Source organism: Syngnathoides biaculeatus, chromosome 5 (assembly GCF_019802595.1).
Source record: "Syngnathoides biaculeatus isolate LvHL_M chromosome 5, ASM1980259v1, whole genome shotgun sequence".
In the NCBI taxonomy this organism is placed as follows: Eukaryota; Metazoa; Chordata; class Actinopteri; order Syngnathiformes; family Syngnathidae; genus Syngnathoides; species Syngnathoides biaculeatus.
Genome location: NC_084644.1, coordinates 22,854,635 through 22,875,316, shown reverse-complemented (window position 1 = coordinate 22,875,316; position 20,682 = coordinate 22,854,635). Strand labels below are relative to the sequence as shown.

General features: G+C 41.5%; 2 protein-coding genes across 3 annotated transcripts in view; one reads left to right on the top strand and one right to left on the bottom strand.

Annotated features, from left to right (window-relative positions):
* Nucleotides 1-10,115: 10,115 nt before the first annotated feature.
* On the bottom strand, nucleotides 10,116-13,331 carry LOC133500363 (prostaglandin reductase 3-like). Its single transcript, XM_061818948.1, has 2 exons — nucleotides 12,730-13,331; nucleotides 10,116-11,216 (listed from the first exon to the last, which is right to left on the bottom strand). The coding sequence occupies exons 1-2, from the start codon at nucleotides 13,011-13,013 to the stop codon at nucleotides 10,286-10,288; spliced, it is 1,215 nt and encodes a 404-aa protein (XP_061674932.1). The 5' UTR covers nucleotides 13,014-13,331; the 3' UTR covers nucleotides 10,116-10,285.
* Nucleotides 13,332-13,599: 268 nt separating this feature from the next.
* LOC133500362 (teashirt homolog 1-like) overlaps nucleotides 13,600-20,682 on the top strand; it is a 43,247-nt gene continuing 36,164 nt past the window's right edge. The window contains exons 1-3 of one of the 2 annotated variants that reach the window (XM_061818945.1): nucleotides 13,658-13,676; nucleotides 14,099-14,233; nucleotides 14,418-14,957. In XM_061818945.1, coding sequence (XP_061674929.1) covers nucleotides 14,918-14,957 — 40 coding nt within the window. In that variant the 5' untranslated portion in view covers nucleotides 13,658-13,676; nucleotides 14,099-14,233; nucleotides 14,418-14,917. Of the gene's footprint in view, nucleotides 14,234-14,417; nucleotides 14,958-20,682 lie in introns of both variants that reach the window. The other variant, XM_061818947.1, reaches the window with a different exon arrangement.

The window sequence follows — 20,682 nt, the reverse complement described above, 5'->3', positions numbered from 1 at the left end:
ATCTGCTTGTTTGGTCTCCTCTCAGCTAGTAAAAATGGAACTGACTTTTGGTGAGTGAAATAAAGATACCAAATCAAGATGTACGGTCCTAGGCCACCTTGAGAAAAGACAACAAGACTAACCGAACGAAACAATTAGGTGATCACGATGGTGAAATCTTCCTTGCAGATGCACGTTTTGACGTGACATTGGCAACCTCGCCAGGCGGTGTTGTAGCAACCAATGGGGGGCAAAGGACACGACTGGGAGTAATGGCTGCGACATGTCATCAACCTCACACTGATAAAAACACACTGCCATGTTTCCTCTGCTCTCTTTTTCTCAGTTTTAATACCTTCTGTTTGTTTGTTTGTTTGTCGACCTTCCTATGTCAGCTGACCCCTTCCATCCAGGGCCATGAAGAGAGGAGGGGGGCGCTTACATTTCTGTACAGGGACAGGGAAAAAAAACAATAGCAGAAAAAACAACAAATACAAAATGGCTCCCACCCCCTCCCCTTTGATACATTTAATCCAAATATGTGCATGCCGTGGATGTCTGGGGGTCTCCTGATGGTTCTTTCTCGCCATTGCCAGTGAAGTGTCACAGTATTGTGACAACTTCAGCGATGGGTGACCCACGACTGAGGGAGGGGGTAGGCGGGGGTTGTGCTAAATCCCCCACCCACCCTGGATCCTGACAGATGTCATATACCTCCTCCATGGGCACCTTCTGTTTCCCGTTCACCTTTCTCCATCCTGCAGCGTTAGGTCTCCTGTCTCTACCTCGTCAAAAGTGTTCACACACATAAACACACAAATAGGAAGGAGAGACATTAACTTGAACCACCACAGCGTTTTAACTGTTGATATGTTTGGATTGACAATTATCACATTATCCACAATGAATATTTCCCACTTCCATTAGCATCTTGAGGCCACAGCTGCACCACCATATCTTTCCACGCCGTGTGTTTTTGATAAAAGCCCAACATTGGCTTGATGCTTCCATTTTATTCCGTTCATCTGTTTGCACTGAATCTTTTTATTTATTTATGTGTTTAAATACATGTTTTAATAGACAGCCTTGCGTCTGTGCTCTCTGGCACTCACATCGTCTTCTCAAGGGTCGTTTCCTGTTATTTACCGAAGGATTTTCACTGTGAACATTTGGTATTTTAGTCTTAGCACACCCCACTCAAAACCTGTTTGCACAGATTTTCCCATCATCCTTCAGAGCAGTTTGACAGAAACACTTCAAAAATATGAGATTCTGCCTCGTTATATTGTCTTATATCAAACATGTCGCCTGCCCACTCTTTGAATAACACGTCCAACAAAGCAAAAACGCTCATATTAGATTTCCATAAACCTTCTGCCAGCTGCCTCTTTGCAGACGTTGTGCATCATCCAGTCCAAATGCTCTCCTTGATGGAAATGCGCAGACTAAATCAGATCACGGCGCTAGATAATGTTCACTTCTCACTCCGAAACAGTGACAAGGGTACGAAGCAAAAGGGGATCCCATGACTGAACCATCAGTTATACTGACATTTGGCACACGTGATGGATATTCTCATTTCCATTTTCTATACGGGTACAAAGGATTGATGACGATTATGAGTTGGCAAGGTTATTTCACCTAAACAAAGGAAGAGGCCTCCAGCATCACTGTAAAGCAAGTAAAGTCATTTTCCCTTGCTTTTACGATGATACCTCATATTTGTGACTTTAAGATAAATGAGCAACTATGAAGTAAACATCAGCAGATGACAAAGGTGTTGCTAACGCAACAATTGCCTTTGTTCCGAGGGGACCTGTGACAGGTTTTAAAGTCGCTTCTCTGACGGCCTTGACACCCTCAGCTCATTTTCACACAACCTGTTTCTCACATTTTTTTCATTGTCACCACCTCCATAATTATTTCTTTACTTTCACACCGCTTCAAACTGCATAGATCACAATTTATTTACAACAGCATCCTCCTCAGGCCGACTCCTCCAACGCTTATCAGTCAAACTCTTCAAAGACGGAGTCGTGCCAGTGATGTGTTTGATGAAATCCTCTGACATATGAGGGCTCTAGGCTTGTTTCGCTCTCCACAAGTTTGAACTTTTTTCTTTGTCTGCTTGAAACCAGTTTCATCTTGGTGAAAATAACTCTTGGCAGCAAATCTTGAATAAGGCATTTGAGGTTACAGTGCTGTACCTTATTCGAGTTCATTAAATGGCCAACTGCATTGTAATGAAATTAATTACGGTCCATCACTTACATGGACAGGCTTATTCCTATATACACTAACTAGTCACAACATAATGAGATCAAACCAGACCCCAAACAATATCCATATCAAATATTAACCAATCTAATGCTCAGCTTTGATCAACACTGTCAGAGATGTATTACTTTACACCCAACATGACTAAAATTCTTTATTTTCAGTGGTATAAAACTGCATTGCATCATTCAGTGAGTGGTGACTCTAATATTTGTGGTAATCTTTGAGGCACATGAAAGTTAAAATACTAGAAAAGTGCTTGATGTATTGCAATGCAGTAAACTGCACCCGCAGTAATAAGTACAGTTAATTTAATAGCACTCTGACAATGTGAATCTCAACTGAACAATATTATTTGGACAAAGTCACTGTTTTGGATTTTTGGCTGCAATCTAATTTTGTGGCCGGCTGGTGTATGTTGAATCGTAAAACAGATTTGTGATTTCTTCCCCCATTACAAGCTGATTTATGAGCGTTAACGGCACTCAGCTCCTCTGCTGGACAACGGCCACAAAGCATTTCCTTTGTGATTTTCAGTGCATCTTTTCACAGCTGACACCGGACAAGAGCGTTCATAAAGCATTCCGCACTTGAGACGTTTCATAAGATCTCTCTTCCACCTCTATCCTTCTGCCTCTCTCTCACTATCACACTTTATCTCTCACTCTCAATCCAGTCCACCCCTCCCCTGTCCAAAGCTGTCCACCCAGCCATCTGTCATGTAATGTTTATGAGCCCTTTTGCTTTTGTGTCTTGATGACCACTGTCACCGAGAGCTACCCATTACCGATGCGGCCTGATGAACGATGTTACCCAGGCGCGTTGCTGACACCCTTGTGTCCTTGGCCGCAGAAAACGCTGTCTGGCTAGCCTTCTCGGCCAGTAAAGAATGAGGACAAGGGGACCTAGGGGAACGGGACTGAGGATCTGTCCGTTATCCTGTCGACAGGATGCTCATATTTCTCTCCTCCTCCCAGCACCGTCTCGTTTCCTCTTTATCCGGCCAATGGAACTCGAGGGCTGGTCAGCAAGACAACGGCATTGATGCCCCCATTAATCTTAATAGGGTTGAATACTGTCCTTACCTCTCACCTTAATGCATATCTACATCTCCACAAATGCAGTTGGCGACCCAGACCTCCTCCAGAGACTGCCGCAAGGGTTAACAAAGGGTTAATGTAGGTATGAAAATGATGAATGCGGAGTGCAATTTCATCTTTTGAATGGTATTGTTTGTGTCTTTTTGCAGGTTGTGAAGCCAGCTAAAATGCATATTTTTAACATACAAACTTGGTGTTTTATGATTCATTTCACATGCAGATGCACAATATTGGTAAAACAGTGTTGTGTAGATGCTGTTGCACTTGGCCATGACCAGACTGGCATCCCGTCTTCTTTTTTTAGATAGAGAAATTCACTTACTTGATATGCATTTTTCATTGAAAGTCTGTTTACTCATCGAATTTACTGTACTTTAGTGATATACATCGGGCACTCCGGTTTCCTCCCACATCCCAAAAACATGCAACATTAATTAGACACTCTAAATTGTCTCTAGGTGTGATTGTGAGTGTTGCTGTTTGTCTCTATGTGCACTGCGATTGACTGGCAACCAGTTCAGGGTGTACCCCGCCTCCTGCCCATTGACAGCTGGGATAGGCTCCAGCACTCCCCGCGACCCTCGTGAGGATAAACGGCAAAGAAAGTTGATGGATGAATATTTAATATGGCTAAATATTGATCAATAAGTAAACCATAGAATACTAAATTACTTTTGTCTAGTTTACTGATGAATTAAATGTTAAAGCTCTTAAATATATGTATGCTCATACTAGGTACATTGTGAGTTCCCCTTAGAACACCCCACATGTCTGCAATTTAATAAAACAAGTACATTTCTTTGCTTGGTTGTTTTGTGCTGTAGCACGCGAGCTGTGAGGTGTCATCTGCACACTCCAATGGTCGATCTATTTTCTGTACTGCTTATCCTTGTCAGGGTCTGGCGCTGCTCGAGCCAATCCTAGAAGACTTTGGACAAGAGACAGGTACTACGCTGTTCACCAGTCAATGTTATGGCACATACAGTATACACAAACAAGCTTGAGAAAATACTGTAATCTTAAAACTAAATATCCTTATCATTCAAAACAACAAACATAGAAAGTAAACTAAAATATCATTTCATCTTTGATATAAACTTTAAAAAGCAGAACCCTCTAAAACTGAGAGAGGGTTTTGCCTAATTCTGGTTGTCATTTACACACATTTCACACATTGTGTCCATCACATTAGTCAGGCATTCTTTTATTTCAGATTTTGAGAATAGCTTCTGGTGGTTACCCAAAATCGACGCCAATCCTGCTTGGAGCTTGAAATGATTTTCGTGCATTTATTTTTGCTATTCATACAAGTGAATTTTGAGGAAATGCCCCTTCAAAATGCATGTGCTTTGTCTCATTGCAATTTCAAATTGGAAATAATCACAGGCTTTCAAGTCTCGTGGCATATTAGATACTTTGGTCCTCTGCTGGTTGGAGGGAGGGAATTTTTCATTCCATTCCTCTTTGAATTGCAAGGTTTTCACTGTCGACTCCTATTTTAGCAGCTGACTTGGAGTTGAAACACTCCATTTTTATCTGATTTAGGCTCTGACAGCTGGCAAAGTGTCAAAAATGTCAATTGCTCTAAAATCAATAGTGAAAGTTCAGAACTGCACATGCGCCAGTGAACTGTAACACAGTAACAGGCGGTCTTTGTATTGTTCCTTGAAGAAAAATCCCAGTATACATGTCCTGACCCATCCAGAACACACAGCGAAAGAATGAAGGTGTTTGCATACTGTGCTTGGTTTTCGCTGAATCTTCTTTGTCGAGGGTGGTCACCTCATGCGTAGTCAGACTTCACTGCAAGGGACTGCGTCATTGCCGTGGCAGCACATTACACAATGAAAGGAATACATGATGGCAAATTGAACTGTCCGAAGTTCCCTTGATTAGGGCCTGGATTCAAACCCACAACCTCAGAACTGATAAGCAGCTGTATAGGGTACGGTGGCCAATGTCCTGCCAATCCAATGATAATTATTACAAATTCTGTGTTCATGAAGATGGCTATAACTGCATGCTACTTCGAATGGAAGACGCACGCCATTGTGGTGCGGTGCAAAGTATAAAGTAAATACATCCAATCCTTTATTTGGCTCTGCACCAACATTCAACAGGCTCTTGCTTTTTCCATGTTACATCCTTGCCAAAATATCACTGCAGTCTGTTACTGTACCGTTTTTCTGTTATCCTGTTATCTTGTCAACTAACTTGTGTCCTGTGGGTGGTGGGAAAGTAACAATGGTAAAAATATAACCTCTTAAATCCATGCTTGGTAGAATATATCGTTGTCACTCTCAATGAAAACATTGTCATAAATAACACTTCTAAATAGAGACTGTACACAATTGCAAAATACAACTAAAATAAGCATTTTAATTGAAGGCCTCTCTGCCTGCCTGTCAATCGTAATTTCAAATGTTCTTGGCGCATTTGTATACATTTCTGTATTATATAAATATTGTCTCATATTTATAACAAGGTTGCTGTATTTCATCTCATTAGATTATGTTGGTGTGTATACCTATTTCTTTATCTTAAATTATTCCAAGCATCACTTTTACATTTTATTCCAATCCCCGAAAATCAATGCTTAATGATTAACTTTAGTGTGCAAAAAAGAGGTCTTTATAACAGAAATTCTCACACACTTTCTGTTCATTAACGAGGTCCTCCGTTATGTGTCAGAGGCCCACGCGCAACTGCATCCCTCTTGAACAACTAGTATGGCCGCTAAGGCCACACACAAATTCTTAAGCAGAACACACCACTATTTTGTATCTCATAACTGTCACTTGTATGAAGGCTGCCAGTTTGCCCAGGAGTGGGTTGTGTCTTTTTCAGCATCTTCTCCTGATGGCAGCAACTAGCCCAACCCTTAGCAACACTCGCCTGCCCCCACCCCCTCCTGTCCAACACCCTCATCACTGACAAAGTGTCCAGCCCTGAATTACTCAATCGAGTTTATGGATGACACCTTCATTACAATTAATCATAGGCACTTGATTAATAAAGTTATTTCAGCCCTTTATTAAGACTTACACAAGTGGTGCTGTCCCATATAGTAATTCATATCCTACTGCGTTTTGGTAGTGATGATGGACAGAGAAACAGACATATTGCCATTTCTTCTCAGACATGTGGAAGTGCATGGAGAAGGAAAAAGGAGTGGGTATGAGAGCGTGTGCACGTGGAGTACATATGTATATGGCCTCCGTAAACATTCCCAATCCCTGTCATGGACAACTCAACAGCTTTTGCAGAGTTTAATAAATGACTTTAATTGGCTGTAGAGATGGGCTCGCTAAAGGCGGCTCAAATATTGCATTCTGTCTCCCTTCTTGTCACACACGTACGCACATGCAGGCCCACTCCTCAATGAAGCCATCTCTTTACCTTTACTCACAGTTCCCGGGTCTGCTGTGGCTAATTAGTTGAGTGGGGTTTTAGGTTTGGTAATTAGACAGAGGCAGGAGTGACGGGGGCTGTGGGAGTTGGGGAGTTGAGGGTGTCTGACTGACTTGCAGGGAAAGAAACTGGACTGTCTGGCAGCGCCAACAGCCAGCCAGTGTCCCTTAGGCATCTGGCGGTCCACATAACAGCGATGATGTCTTTGTTTCTTGCCACATGTTACAGCTGGCTGAAACCTGAGATTAAAAAAAAAAAAAAAAAAAAGTAATGGAGAGACTTTCTTGGTTTGGGATTCGGCAGTATCACCCGGGATTATACATTTCAAAAGAATTAATTATACGTGTAATATTACATTTTAGGTACGGCACTCCATTGTTCCTATATAAATGCTACCCATTGGAAAATTAGATTATTCACTCATAGGCCACATTCGGTAGATTTTCTTACATCCAAATTTCTGCCTAAATACATTTGTTTAAGTAGATCCCACGATTGAGTTCATCAGATATCATTTATGTTTGTGTAGATTACACTACAGATGAGTTACATCATATTGGAAGTCCTTCTAATATTGTGACCTTCTTCAACTAAATGTTCTCAATTTATACAACATACAGTACTGCTGTATGATGCGGTGCAGTTCTACGCCACTGGAAATATTCACCCATTCATTCTCAATTCTGCTGAGCTTGTTCATTGCTTAGCAGTGATATCAGCCAACTTTGGGGCACCCTGAAATGGTCGGTCACAATGATGCAAGGTCACTGGGACAGACAAACATTGATACAGACATTTGGTCAATGATTGGGAAGTCAACAGACTCTGAGAGACAGCCAGTGAACTGCTACACTGATGACTCCACACCTGTACTAGGGGTGGGACTTGAGTGGGGGAAAAGAATCTATATAATTAAAGGCTTTGTAATTAATTAAATATTATAATTCCATCCCTCCATTTTCAGAGCCACTTAATCTCACAAGGGTCACACGAGTGCTGGAGCCTATCCCAGCCATCATCATGGAGGAGGAGGGGTACTCCCGAACTGATCGAATTATTATAATTATAAAGAATTATTATTAAGTAATCAATTAATTTCATTTTAATAGTACAACAATATTTGTTCTAAAAAGCAACATTTTGATTGAATTGTATTTTAGTTTAACAACAATCAAATAATTGACAAATATCATTAATTCTGAAAAAAAAAAAAAATTGCATTTCAACACAAAACAGTAGAAAAACTAATACAAAATATCACTGGCCCAAATTAAACAGACCTAAAGTTAAACTTTTAGACATGTTTTTTTAGGGCCGTATTGCCTTTCTGTGTGGCAGTTAAAAAGTCGGATTTTATGTCAGCGGGTTGAAGCACTTTATTGCGCAGAGAATTCCTGCATAAAATCATACTTATCAAAACTTCCACTGTGTAATTAATTATTATTATTATTTTAATGAAATTTGCCCCCCTTCGGTCCTAGCAACGCTGTCTTTTGCTATTGCTCTATTTTGGTAGCCGAGCTCTGACGTGTGCCAGTGTGGACCAGGAAATTGTTTGGTGACAATGGTTCTGCGTTAGGAACACAAAATGTGATTAAAATGAGTTTTTAAAATCATTTTTCAATTTCTCTGTAATTAATCAAAATTAATGCATTCATGTAATAAATGTCATTCAAATTCAAGTACCTTTGAAAAGACAATTTTTGACAACTCAAGGTAACTGGTATGTAAATTGACTCTCATGGGGAAGACACAACACTCTTAAACTAAATTGAGAGAATATGGTTAACTCCTAGACAAAAGACCCATACTGGCACTATTATGGAGAAAATCCTCTGAAAATACTCTCTCAGTCTTTAATGTCTTGTTTATGCCGAACAATTCCAGGTTGCTTCCCTACGTAGCCTGTAAGGAGCCTCTGTCTGCAACACAGTCCAATTAAATAAAGAGTGTTGTCTCTCCAGGTTCCTGTGTTCTCTAATTGGGGCTGTGACTGCTCACTAATCAGCTGAGGTACAGGTGGGCCCTGGAGGACGTACAGACAAGGCTTCTCCTGTTAATTGAAGAGATGCTAAACCTGGCCTCCTCATTGCCATGCAACATAGATGCAAACAGTAGTCAAGCATGCTAAATTTACCTAAACATCCATGTGCATCAGCACCACTCTCACCTTTTGTGTCACTGTTTTTTTTTTTTTTATTATTCCATAATGCTCAAGCAACAGGGGTGTTACAGAGGTGATTGTGTTAATTAAATGATCACCACCTGTTTGTGCTTTTGCTCAATTTATCCTGCCCCCCCCCCCCCCACACACACACACCACCCCGGTACCACCACTTAAATTGTAGCCTTTAATCTAGTCACAAAAGGAAAACGTCAACTTGATATGTATATATGTACATGCTTCGACCTCAAGGCAATCACAATGCCTCCTTTGAATTTACTTGTTTTGCTCCAGAGATGAAGCAAATTTGGCTTGGTCCGTCTGTGATTTCTTGTCCCATCTGGTGAAAAGAAGCCACCGTGCTTATTGGGTCACACCTGTAAAGTATATCACACTGCGTTGTACTGCGAGCTGCCACCTGGATAAGGAAATAACACGGCCATGATGTATTATGGCTCCAGCCAACCCTGCCAGTTTTTTTTACATGCTTTTGATAAACTTTCCTTGAAAGTGCTTGAAAACTATTTGGTGCCTTTTAAAATTTTGTAGGCGTATACTGTAATTAATCCAGAAGATATTCATCTTTTACATGCATTTTCTTTGGCCTGAAGAATGTGCACATGGTTTACTGCTAAATATCCTTATTTTCTTGTTTTGAATACAAAACATGGCAATCAAAATGCATGTCAAAGGGCAAGTAGGCCAGAGTAACTCACTTAAAAACTATTTTTTCTTTTTGGAGGCCAAACACCAATTTGGAGTCAGACTGCTTGTTAAGCGGACATTTTTTATTATGTGCAACTTAGGGGCATGTGAAGGCAAAGATTGATTGTGTGGATTGCGTTTCTGTCAGCTACACACAGGCAATAAAATATCAGGCACACCTGGAGCACTTTTCACTTTTGACATATCTACGTAAGCCCTTAAAAGACAAACAATGAAGTCTATAAAACATTTATGGTAGATGAAGTGGGGGAGAGCGCTAAAAGCCAGCACAGTGAGGCATCTGGTCTGAAATAAGTGAAAGTGGGTATGAGCATTAAATACTGTGATCATTTTGCAACAGCGACTGTAAAAGAGGTTAAATATATACATTTATGCAAGATTTGTAAATGAATCCCTTTTTTCTATTCAATTTTGACTGTGCAAAGTGCAGTCGAATCATCACACAGATCAGACAACACTTAAAACTGCGATAACTCACTTTTTATTTGTAATTACAATGTCAAATATTTCACAAAGGTTTTGCATAGCTGACATGTTAATTGGGAAAACTGGACAGTGCCAAATGACCTCATTACATTCTGTATTGGTATTGATTATAAAGCAAAAGTACAATTTCTTTGTTGAATATTTACAGTTTACTATTAGAATTAGAGGGAGGTGCCACTTCTACCACAACCTTGCCGACATTTTTTCCTGCATACATGTAGTCCACTGCTCGGAAGACTGACTCCAGGCCAACAAACCTCCCCTCTTGGGTCAAATCCCCGTAATCGACCTCGCACACAAGCTTACCCGTGGCAAACATCTGCATCATGCTTGTCAGAGCCTCCGTGTAGTCACTCATGAAGTGAGGAAGGAAGAAACCTCGCATGCTTGCCGACTTCTGGAGAAGCTTTACGGGTAAAGTTGCCCCTCTAAACTGCGGAAAGCCTGACGCAGACTGGTAGCCCGAGATGAAGCCAATCACTATCAGCCGGCCTTTTTTAGCCAGACAGTTAACTGCCAGTTCTAAAGTGCTGCCCCCGACCGATTCATAAACCACATCAATGCCATTTGGGTACTCGTTTTTCAGGGTCTTGGACAAATCCTCTGTTTTGTAGTTAATAGGCCTGTCGCACCCAATAGATTTAAGGAAACCTGCTTTCTCATTGGATGAACAGGTTCCGATCACGTGACAACCGACCTGTTTTGCAAATTGCACAGCAAACTGTCCCGTTCCTCCTGCGGCCGCTGTGACCAGAACCGTCTCGCCTACCGCCAGGTCACCTAGACGCTTCAAGGCAATGTAGGCGGTAGCACCGCTGACCAACAGGGTGAGAAACTCGGGCTTCGCTGAAGGGACAGGCACACTTTCCTTGGCGGGTACCGCAATGTACTCGGCAAAGGCGCCGCTGCTGAAGTAGGCCACGGTGTCTCCAACTGTGTAGCGGGAGCTGGCGCTAAGGCCGAGGCCGACAATCTCACCGATACCTTCAAATCCAGCGTCGAAGGGTGGTTTTGCAGTTGGGTCATAACGGCCTGCTGAATAATTAATATCAGAGGCATTGATCCCCACAAACCTGAAAGATGAAAAAAAATTCAGATGAAAGATGAGACATTGCATGGTTAAGATAATAACCATCTTGATCCATCTCCACTTGGACTTGTTCTGGGAATTATACACTTTTTATTTTACCTTGATAAGAGCTGCAGACTCCGCTGGCAGTTAATGCTTGTATCACACAACACAATGCCTGGTATCATGATTCATTGCTTTCAGACACTCATAACAAACTGCACTTTGAAAACTGTACATAGTTCAACACAAGGGCGACATTTTCATCTTTGGCAACCTGATGGCAAGAAATACGATACGGAGGAAGTGAATAAATTGTTTTTGCTCTCTCACAGGTGAGCATTTGGGTCTCCTGCACACATGTGGCATGTGCAGTTTATGCTTCTGCCAGCTAGAGATAGGTCAAGGCGATTGAATAACTTGATTAGAAATGAAAAATAAAACTTAGCATGGGCAAAACAGAAAATTCATGCGTTCAAATAAGCAGCAAGTTGTGATACTGACATCCATCCATTATGTAAAAACAAGATGAATCTTACAGTTCTCGTATTACTGTATTACATAAACATATATACTGGCATATAGTCAAATAAATTCTACACTTCCATTATTGTCTTACATGGTTATGGTTTTTTCATGAATGTAAAAAAACATTTCTAATACGTTGTACGAACTTAGACAAGTCATGATATTACATGATTCCTATTTGTACAGAAAAATTAACAATATTTTCAAAAAAACTTAATGTGCTTTTTACTCTTTCTTACTCCCTTACCTGAATTAAAACAACCAAGACACACAAAGCTATGATATTACCGCAATCAAGAACTGCCAAGTACCTGAGGGTCAAAGGTCTTCATTTACAAGCAAATAATCATAATCCATAATGTGATCTTAACTCCTACCGGCGCAAAACTACATTTTATTAGGGTGTAAATGCCACAATATAAAACCAAAGATGGTTGTGAAAGAAGCATTTAACATAAAAGCTCAGGTCAAGCATGCATATCGGATAAAAAGCAGAGGTAAGGTATTGCTTTCAGCAGCACTGGCCACTTCGAACTGTGTTTAGTCCTAAAGTCTTTGTAACGGAATTGTGCATAACTATCACTTTTCCAAAGCTCTTTTGAATAGCTGAAAAGACGGTGCTGCATCTCCTCCATCATCTCATCTGCTGGCACCAGTGGGCCCCCCATGACTTTGTGTTTGCAGGTTGGTGACGTAGACAGACATGAAGATAGAGAGAGAGCGAGCGAGAGAGAGGGAGATGCCGAGATGGATTGATAGACAAATGCAGAGAGGGCGGAACTTGGAATTACAGTACAGCTCTTACTCCTCACGTATTTTGCCATCTTGTGATGTGGATGATTGCGGCGTCTGGTGGACATGGCTGAACCGAGGCAAGTACGACTAAAGCCCCTTCTTTTATTTCCAACTTGTAAACGTACCATACCAACGCACACGTAGTGAGATGAGATTGCGGCGCTCATTTAAAACGTGGAGAAACGACAACTTACCGATTTCTAACGAGCAAGTCCGCGTCTGCGGGGGTCGGAACCGGAACAGTTCGCACCGAGGCGGCCTCTCTAAAATTGGAACTCAGCTTATTTACGACCACCTTTTTCATGCTGCTCGGTATTGAGGATCCTTGAAAATCAATGAAGTGCGCGGAGTACGACATGTCGATGATGGGGCGCCTCGGAACAAGTCCACAAAGTGAGTCGGTGCCTCTCCGTGTCGAACCGACGAGAGAAACCAAAAACGCCCTCGGCGCACTTGTCGCCCACACCGGACAGGCCATCGCCCCCGAAACGTGACAAAGTTCACTGGCAACTTGATGTGTCGTTAGCCTGTTAGAGGCTCGTCGTCCGAGCGCACGACATTACAGGCCCAGTCCTGTTCAAACAGCCCCATTATGCTGTTTCGAACCGAAAACAAGCACAACGGCCCCGCTTTCTCGTCCGCCGTCCGCTCGCGGACGTTTTAACACAAAACGTTCGGTTGCGGCGAAGAGAGCAGAAGCGCAGCACGAAGCGAGCTCCACACGCTGGCTAGTCGACTCGGTGGACGTCGCTGGAGTCCCTCCCCCTCCGCTTCCTCTTCTTCCCGGACTTCACCTCACTTCCTCGTGGGGGCCAAACGAATCAAAGCTCGGTTCCCAGCACACCTCCGTTAACTCGCACAACATAACAACAGCGTCACTCACGTGTTCTCATTCAACAGTCGACTCATATCCAGACACAATCAGCGATAAACTCTGGACGTTAAGTGACGTGTTATATTTAAACCGCTGTGTAGCACCTGTAACCTTAGCGAATTGAATAGCTTGTTTTTTTTTTTCGTTTTTTTTTTTTTTTTTTTTTAGGGCGACGTTAATATGTCAACGACGTCAGTATCTCTCGCTTGACACAGCTTTGTTGCCGCTGTACTTGTATTCATTTTCCATGAATATGACGCGGACGTAGTGAGTATTATTTCAATGTGACTCGAGTTTCTTGCCTGTGTCCTTTTTAATGGCGACATGAGAGTGCGATGGGCTGCGATTGTCGCCTTTCTTTTTTACAGCTAAGCAGGGGAGAGAAAGAGAGAGTTGGTTGGGTAAAGGGACAAGACAATTAAAAAGATTGACAGGTAGCCTCCTCTGTCAGGGGTGACGCTCGCGGAGAAGGGGAGGAGTAAAAATGTAGCAGGAAAAGCCACTCGATGCGTCTGTCTATCAGTTGAGACGGGCTCAAACGGCTTCTGGATCCGTCGTGTTTCAATTTTGACTTTTTTTTTTAGGAGGGGTATCTGTCGCCGGAGGCCCCCCCCCCTCCTTTGCCCCCCTCCCCGTTCTTTTAAGAGACAAACGTGTTAATAGTCCATGCCGGTGTGACGTTTTGTTAGGGAAAGCTTTGGATGCGTCTTGTTCCCCTCTCAAGTGATTGCTTCCTTGTAACCACATCAAACAGCCAACCCAAAACGCGACATGTCCTCGAGATGTTCGATGAGATGATCATTTGCGCCGCTCCTAGAGCGTAGGTAAGAGACCAAGACAATCGTCGTTCATTATTTGTTTGCACACCGAAAGAAAGTGGCTTGAACGGGAGGGAGGAAAAGTCTCCGCCAGACTAGTGAGGCTGTATCCGGGCTGAGGTGGCGTACTGGCGACGGGACTGACCTTAACCCATCTAATGCCTGCGTGTGTTCTCTCCCTCTCTTCCAGGGTTTTGGCTCGGAGAGAAACTCAAAGGACTCTTTTTATTTTTTTTAAATCAAGAAGCGTATTTGGCGCTCTCACCGGACTTAACTGTTTCATTTCTTTTTAGTTTTGTCCTGTGTCAAAAAATGCACCAAACTACCGCTCCCTTCAAAGAACATTGATTGATTTATTTATTTTTTAATCAAGCAAAAGTGAACTGCAACTTTGGGGCTTTTGCTCCGCTTTCCGACCCGGCCACAAGGGAGATGAAAGAAGATGATATTTGACGGACATGAAGGTCTCCCGAACCGCTCCAATCTGTTCGTAATTTTTGAGCCCCACATCGTTGGAGCCAATCCAGCTATTACGTCTAAAAATATCTGGCAGCGTGTAAAAGAAGACTGACATCCTCAGCTCCGAGATCAAAACGCTTTCCCACCGAAAAGGGATGATTCTTCATCACTGACAGTCTTGAATTCTTTGTAATTCCTGCATGAGAAACACCGTGGAGGCTGACGGTCACTATGCCGAGGAGAAAGCAGCAAGAGCCGCGGCGATCAGCAGGTATAATCTGCCCCTTCTCTCCACGGCTATTTCTCACACCTCCAGCCAAATACTCTACCCTATTTGTTCTATATTCTCTTATGTGGTCTCTCTCACACTACACCCTTTCAGTTGTGCTGCATACTAAACTCACGATTTAACTCTTGAATTACATTTTATATACTATCACTACGATCTCCTGACCTCCACACTTTTTTTTTATATGTGAATAATTGTAGAAAAAATGACACGTTTCTGTACAATAATCCCTTTTGTTTGTCATCTATTAGCAGGAATGTTTAGGGCTGGATAATTGACCTGCATGGTCCAATTTTGGGCAATAAAAGGGAGGTTTTGAGCCCAAAGAGTGAGTAATGTTGAGTGGGAGGGTGAGAAAGTGGCAAGAGACATGTCTTTTTTTGTGTGTTGTATTATTAGAGGATTGCCATCCTTGATTTGACCGCTGATTGATCGCCTGTCATGTGCCTCTCTCTGATCTGTTCATTCCTGATATACTTCAATAAACCCCTCTATAAAGGTAGGCATGCGTTGTCAGGTTTAACACTCAGCCCCTCCGCTGTCTCAGCAAGGATCAGAAAAAAAGTTTTGAATTACAATTAGAGAATTGTTTTTTAGAGACTGCAGCAAAAATTATTTTGTGCGTGCTGAAAAATGAACCGAAACAATGAAATACCAGTCACATAAGAGAATATGCCTTTTTTTTTCCTACTAAGAAGTGTTGTGGTTGTATATTTGTATTCCAATTCAAATCAACCCAATGTCCCCACCAAAAATCAGTCTAGTATCAAAATCGATATCCAGTTCTGGAGGCGAGTCTAATATTTACACTGTGTCCAACTGATAAACCCAGGTGTTGGCAGAGGGCTGACACCATTGACTTGTAGTGGTTTGGATTTGGACTCCCCCCTTTTCCCCTCTCGTCTCCCTGCAGCCTTTAAACAAATGTAAATGAGTGACAGGGATTTCTACCTCTGTGCTAATGAGGCTGACTCTTTGAAGTTAGGCATTAACAACTGGAGTGAACAAAAGACAGTTACAGAATTTTAAAGAGATTTTGAAATATGAGGTGCAAAGCGGGTCGAAGAGGAGGGCCAGCCGCTGAAGACTTTGAACTCGGCAGGTTTTATCTTTTTAAGCGTACAGCAGCTGCTGGTGATGTTGAGGAGGAGGACGATGATGATGATGATGTGAAGGAGTAGAGAATATGCAACCGGTGCTCACAGTTGACTTATTTCTGTCTGCCTTTCTAGCAAAGTCGCTCCAACATTAATTTTGGCCCAGACTGTGAGGAAATGTGTCAGATTAAGACATGCACATGGACTTTTCTTCTCTTGAGTGTATGTGTGCATGTCGGGGTTTTGGTTATTTTAATGTAATACCCCTCTGGAAAAGGTCCCCCTCGTTGGAATCAGAGTGACTCTCATTAGCCCTCTGCATGAAAACATGACATCTCTTTGACCCCTGCGTTCCTCGTGCTCCCTCCCTCTCATCTCACACCCCATTGATCCATCACATTGTCCATTGAGTGCCATCATCTGTTGTAAATGCTCTATCACAACTTAGTATACAGGACGTTTTCTATTCTACCAAAACTGCTGTTGTAGGTAGTACAACCCGCTCACTCTGCCATGATTCCAAACGCACCAAAGAACTAACGTACACAGTCAGGCAGGCGTGCACACACGCGCTTATACACTTTTGTAATTACAGTACTATTATACGCCATAGAAATAAAAAAATAAATAAATCTCTGACCTTTGTACTCATCTTCCTTCCTTTGAAACTAAATTACAAAAATAACAATGTTTTATTTTTTTTAATCCTACCTTCTGAAGTTATTCAGTGCTACTAATTTTATAAATTTAATAATAGCCCACACGAAAGGAAATTTACTTTTTTTTGTCGCCAGAATTTTTGTACTCAGGTTTTAAAAACGTCCTTTTCAATTGGTGTCCAAACGTAGTAAATTATTAATCATTATATTTAATCACTTGAGGAGATTAAAAAAAATGCTCTATCTTCAAAATTGTATACAGTACTTAAGATTTTCACCAAAACATTTCATATCCATTTTTTTATTGAAAGTAACAAAATAAAATTAACTGTAAAATAAATTGAAAATTAGGGGAGTCCCTGAAGTGTTTTTTTTACTCAACATAATATAACTTTGTGACATATGACCAAATATGACTGACAAACCTTTCTAACTAAAGTACACAATAATAAAATACAATTGTAATAAACACTACAAAACCTTGGATTACAGAATTTCAATAAAATTAAATTAAAAAAAACATATTTTACGGCTCAATTTTTTAGCTCAGTTTTTAAAAGTATGTCTAAATTGAAGTGCTGTCTTTGCTGTACTTGGGGGTATCCACAGGTCACTATTAGCTTGCTTCATTTTTCGTGTGTGTGTGTGTGTGTGCGTGCATTCAGACGCGGGAGCGATAGGGGTAAGGTTGTTATACCCGTCGGCTTCATTAGAGAGAGCCCTAATTATCTGTGCAGCTGATGGATTTGTGAAAGGCTCTAACGATTAATGCTGACAAATTCAGTAAGGTGTCAAGTCTGCAGCTGCCTTGATGTAATCAAGCTGATATTATACAGTCCCCATAGCCCCTAGTGCAGCACCAACTCAATTTGCCTGTGCAGGTGACAAATGGACTTTGCTACCTGACTAATCACATCAGGAGACAATGCCAGTTAATGACCTTTAGTAAGCCCTCGCCAACCCCACTGACACTCCTCTTATAACCTTGTAATAAGTAAGTTGAATATACTACTGCGCAACGCATTGCCTTTCTCCAGTTCGCTTTAAAATTATTTCATCTCGGAGGCAATTTTCGAGTATGTTGTTTTCCTTAAAAAGGTGAATGGATAGAACATTTCCAACTGAAGTTTTCATTTTTGTATTAGTGACCACTTGTAGCATCTTTACGTACAGGACAAGCCTCCTGTGAACCCTTTTCAAAATAAAGCATTCCGTTGATGTGTTTGCACATTTGCGTCTACCATGCTCCTTGGATTAAATCACAGCCACATCATAACACGCCTGTCATGAATTTTGGTTGCGTGAAAGTTAAAAAAAAAAAAACATATTTTACGGCTCAATTTTTTAGCTCAGTTTTTAAAAGTATGTCTAAATTGAAGTGCTGTCTTTGCTGTACTTGGGGGTATCCACAGGTCACTATTAGCTTGCTTCATTTTTCGTGTGTGTGTGTGTGTGTGCGTGCATTCAGACGCGGGAGCGATAGGGGTAAGGTTGTTATACCCGTCGGCTTCATTAGAGAGAGCCCTAATTATCTGTGCAGCTGATGGATTTGTGAAAGGCTCTAACGATTAATGCTGACAAATTCAGTAAGGTGTCAAGTCTGCAGCTGCCTTGATGTAATCAAGCTGATATTATACAGTCCCCATAGCCCCTAGTGCAGCACCAACTCAATTTGCCTGTGCAGGTGACAAATGGACTTTGCTACCTGACTAATCACATCAGGAGACAATGCCAGTTAATGACCTTTAGTAAGCCCTCGCCAACCCCACTGACACTCCTCTTATAACCTTGTAATAAGTAAGTTGAATATACTACTGCGCAACGCATTGCCTTTCTCCAGTTCGCTTTAAAATTATTTCATCTCGGAGGCAATTTTCGAGTATGTTGTTTTCCTTAAAAAGGTGAATGGATAGAACATTTCCAACTGAAGTTTTCATTTTTGTATTAGTGACCACTTGTAGCATCTTTACGTACAGGACAAGCCTCCTGTGAACCCTTTTCAAAATAAAGCATTCCGTTGATGTGTTTGCACATTTGCGTCTACCATGCTCCTTGGATTAAATCACAGCCACATCATAACACGCCTGTCATGAATTTTGGTTGCGTGAAAGTTAAAAAAAAAACAAAAAAAATAGCGCCCCGACACATTTCTGTTGCTGCCTCGCTGAAGGCCTCCAGTTTATTCCCAGCTGGAGCCTCGCTGTGCTCAGGGATTAATGATTTTGCATGCTCGAGGTAGCTAAGATTACACAGCGACCTTTGTGCTCTTACTTGATGATACTGTTATGTGATATTCTCCCCCTGAAATCAACAGTATGCTCAGATTTATCATTGCTCTCCCGAGAAGTGTCATCTGTAGGTAGCGTGCTGTCTTTAAAAAAGGGAATTTCCAATTCACTTATATTGAAAAGTGGTGTTTTAGCAAAGGGACTGGTGTTTCTTCCAGAATTCTTAGATGACACAAGTTTCTAAAGATCACTCCATAACTTAAGAAAAGATATATGCGTTAAAATTAAAGTTAAACATTTTATGTGAAACAGAGAGTGAAAACTAATACATTCTAATAGTGCTAGAGTGTTTAAGAGAGTGTAGCTTAGCACGACCTGGTGTTGGTTTTCCTGGAATGAATAACTTGAACGGGTGTAATGGTAACCATACCACGTTAGTCATCCTCTGCAGGAGGACTTGTTTTCAGCCCCCCCTGCCCCCACCTTTTTTTTCTGTCCCCCACTGGTGCACAAAAACAACTTTGGTAGAGCGGCTTCACATATTTATCACCTCCGACTATCAAGTTTGTTCACTCCTTGCAATCAAAAGTGGAGCTGGAACACTAATCGATCCACAACAACCTGTTTTATTTCCTGCTTTAGTTCTGCTGTGTGTGTTTTAGGGATTCCCTCATAGTGTGTGTGTTGGGGGGGGTGTATTCAGACTTGGTTTGAGGTTACCACAATTGGAGCAGTAGTGCCGTTAGTAGGTGGCATTGATTGGCCTCATCGATACCCACTTTATTTCCTGGGCTTTCTCACCAACAAATTGTTACATCTACACGTGGGATTCTGGCCATTTAAGGTTAAACAATACGTTACTTTCACCTCATCGGGGTTGTTGATCCGAGGGCTTCCGATTAGTCTGTCTGTGCTTGCAACTATGAGCTATTAGAAATGAACTTGCTCAAAAGCTGTCTCAACAGTGGTATTGCTTAGTAGTGACAAAACGCAGGTATGAGTGAGGTTAAAGCACTGTGTTTTCACAGACGAGAAAATAAAACGCATTATGTGAAGAAAAAGCTCCTCCTTGTTTCAGAGCATCGTTAACCAGACGTGCCCTCAGGGTACTCTGCCACCAGCACGGGCAGTTGTGTTGTCCTCACTGCACTTTATGAACACAGAAAACGACAAAGCAACGCACGCACATAGTCACGCACTTTTACCTAATGGTTAAAGTGGAGCCAGCATCCGTCTCTGTGGGAGGTTATAATGGACGTGGCTTAGTATGATGGGAAATCTTATCATTAAAGTAGCCAGATGTGCTTTGTTGTCTGCCTTGCAGCGGATAAAAACAGCAACAAGTCATGGGATCCAAAAAAATAAAGAATGAAATGCTGAGAGAATGAAGTTTAAAACAGAAATCTGTCTTCTGGGACTGAGCTGCCGAAAGAAAAAAAAGTTTTAACTTTTTCTATTTTTAATATTATCAAGTTGTAGGAGCAGAACTGAAATCACATTTTTTTTACTTGGGGGAATTTAAGATTGGATTGAAACCTACAAAAAATGTTACATGGTTGCTGTTATCAGCTCTTTGATAGGAGTGAATTTTTAGTTTGTTTTCATCGACGCGATGTAAGATTTAAGGAAAAAAATTATCTTTTTTTTTTTTTCCTTTGGCACATTGCTTAAAGACATGAAGATAAGAGGGGAAGCGTTCAAGAGAAGTAGTCATCTAAAATTT

What these genes read in the sequence shown, in the direction of transcription:
- LOC133500363 (XM_061818948.1), bottom strand. Translation starts at nt 13,013, where the DNA reads ATGGCCTGTCCGGTGTGGGCGACAAGTGCGCCGAGGGCGTTTTTGGTT. An exon ending in GACTTGCTCGTTAGAAATCG is followed by an intron (nt 11,217 to 12,729) that starts GTAAGTTGTCGT and finishes TTCATCTTTCAG; the next exon opens with GTTTGTGGGGATCAATGCCT.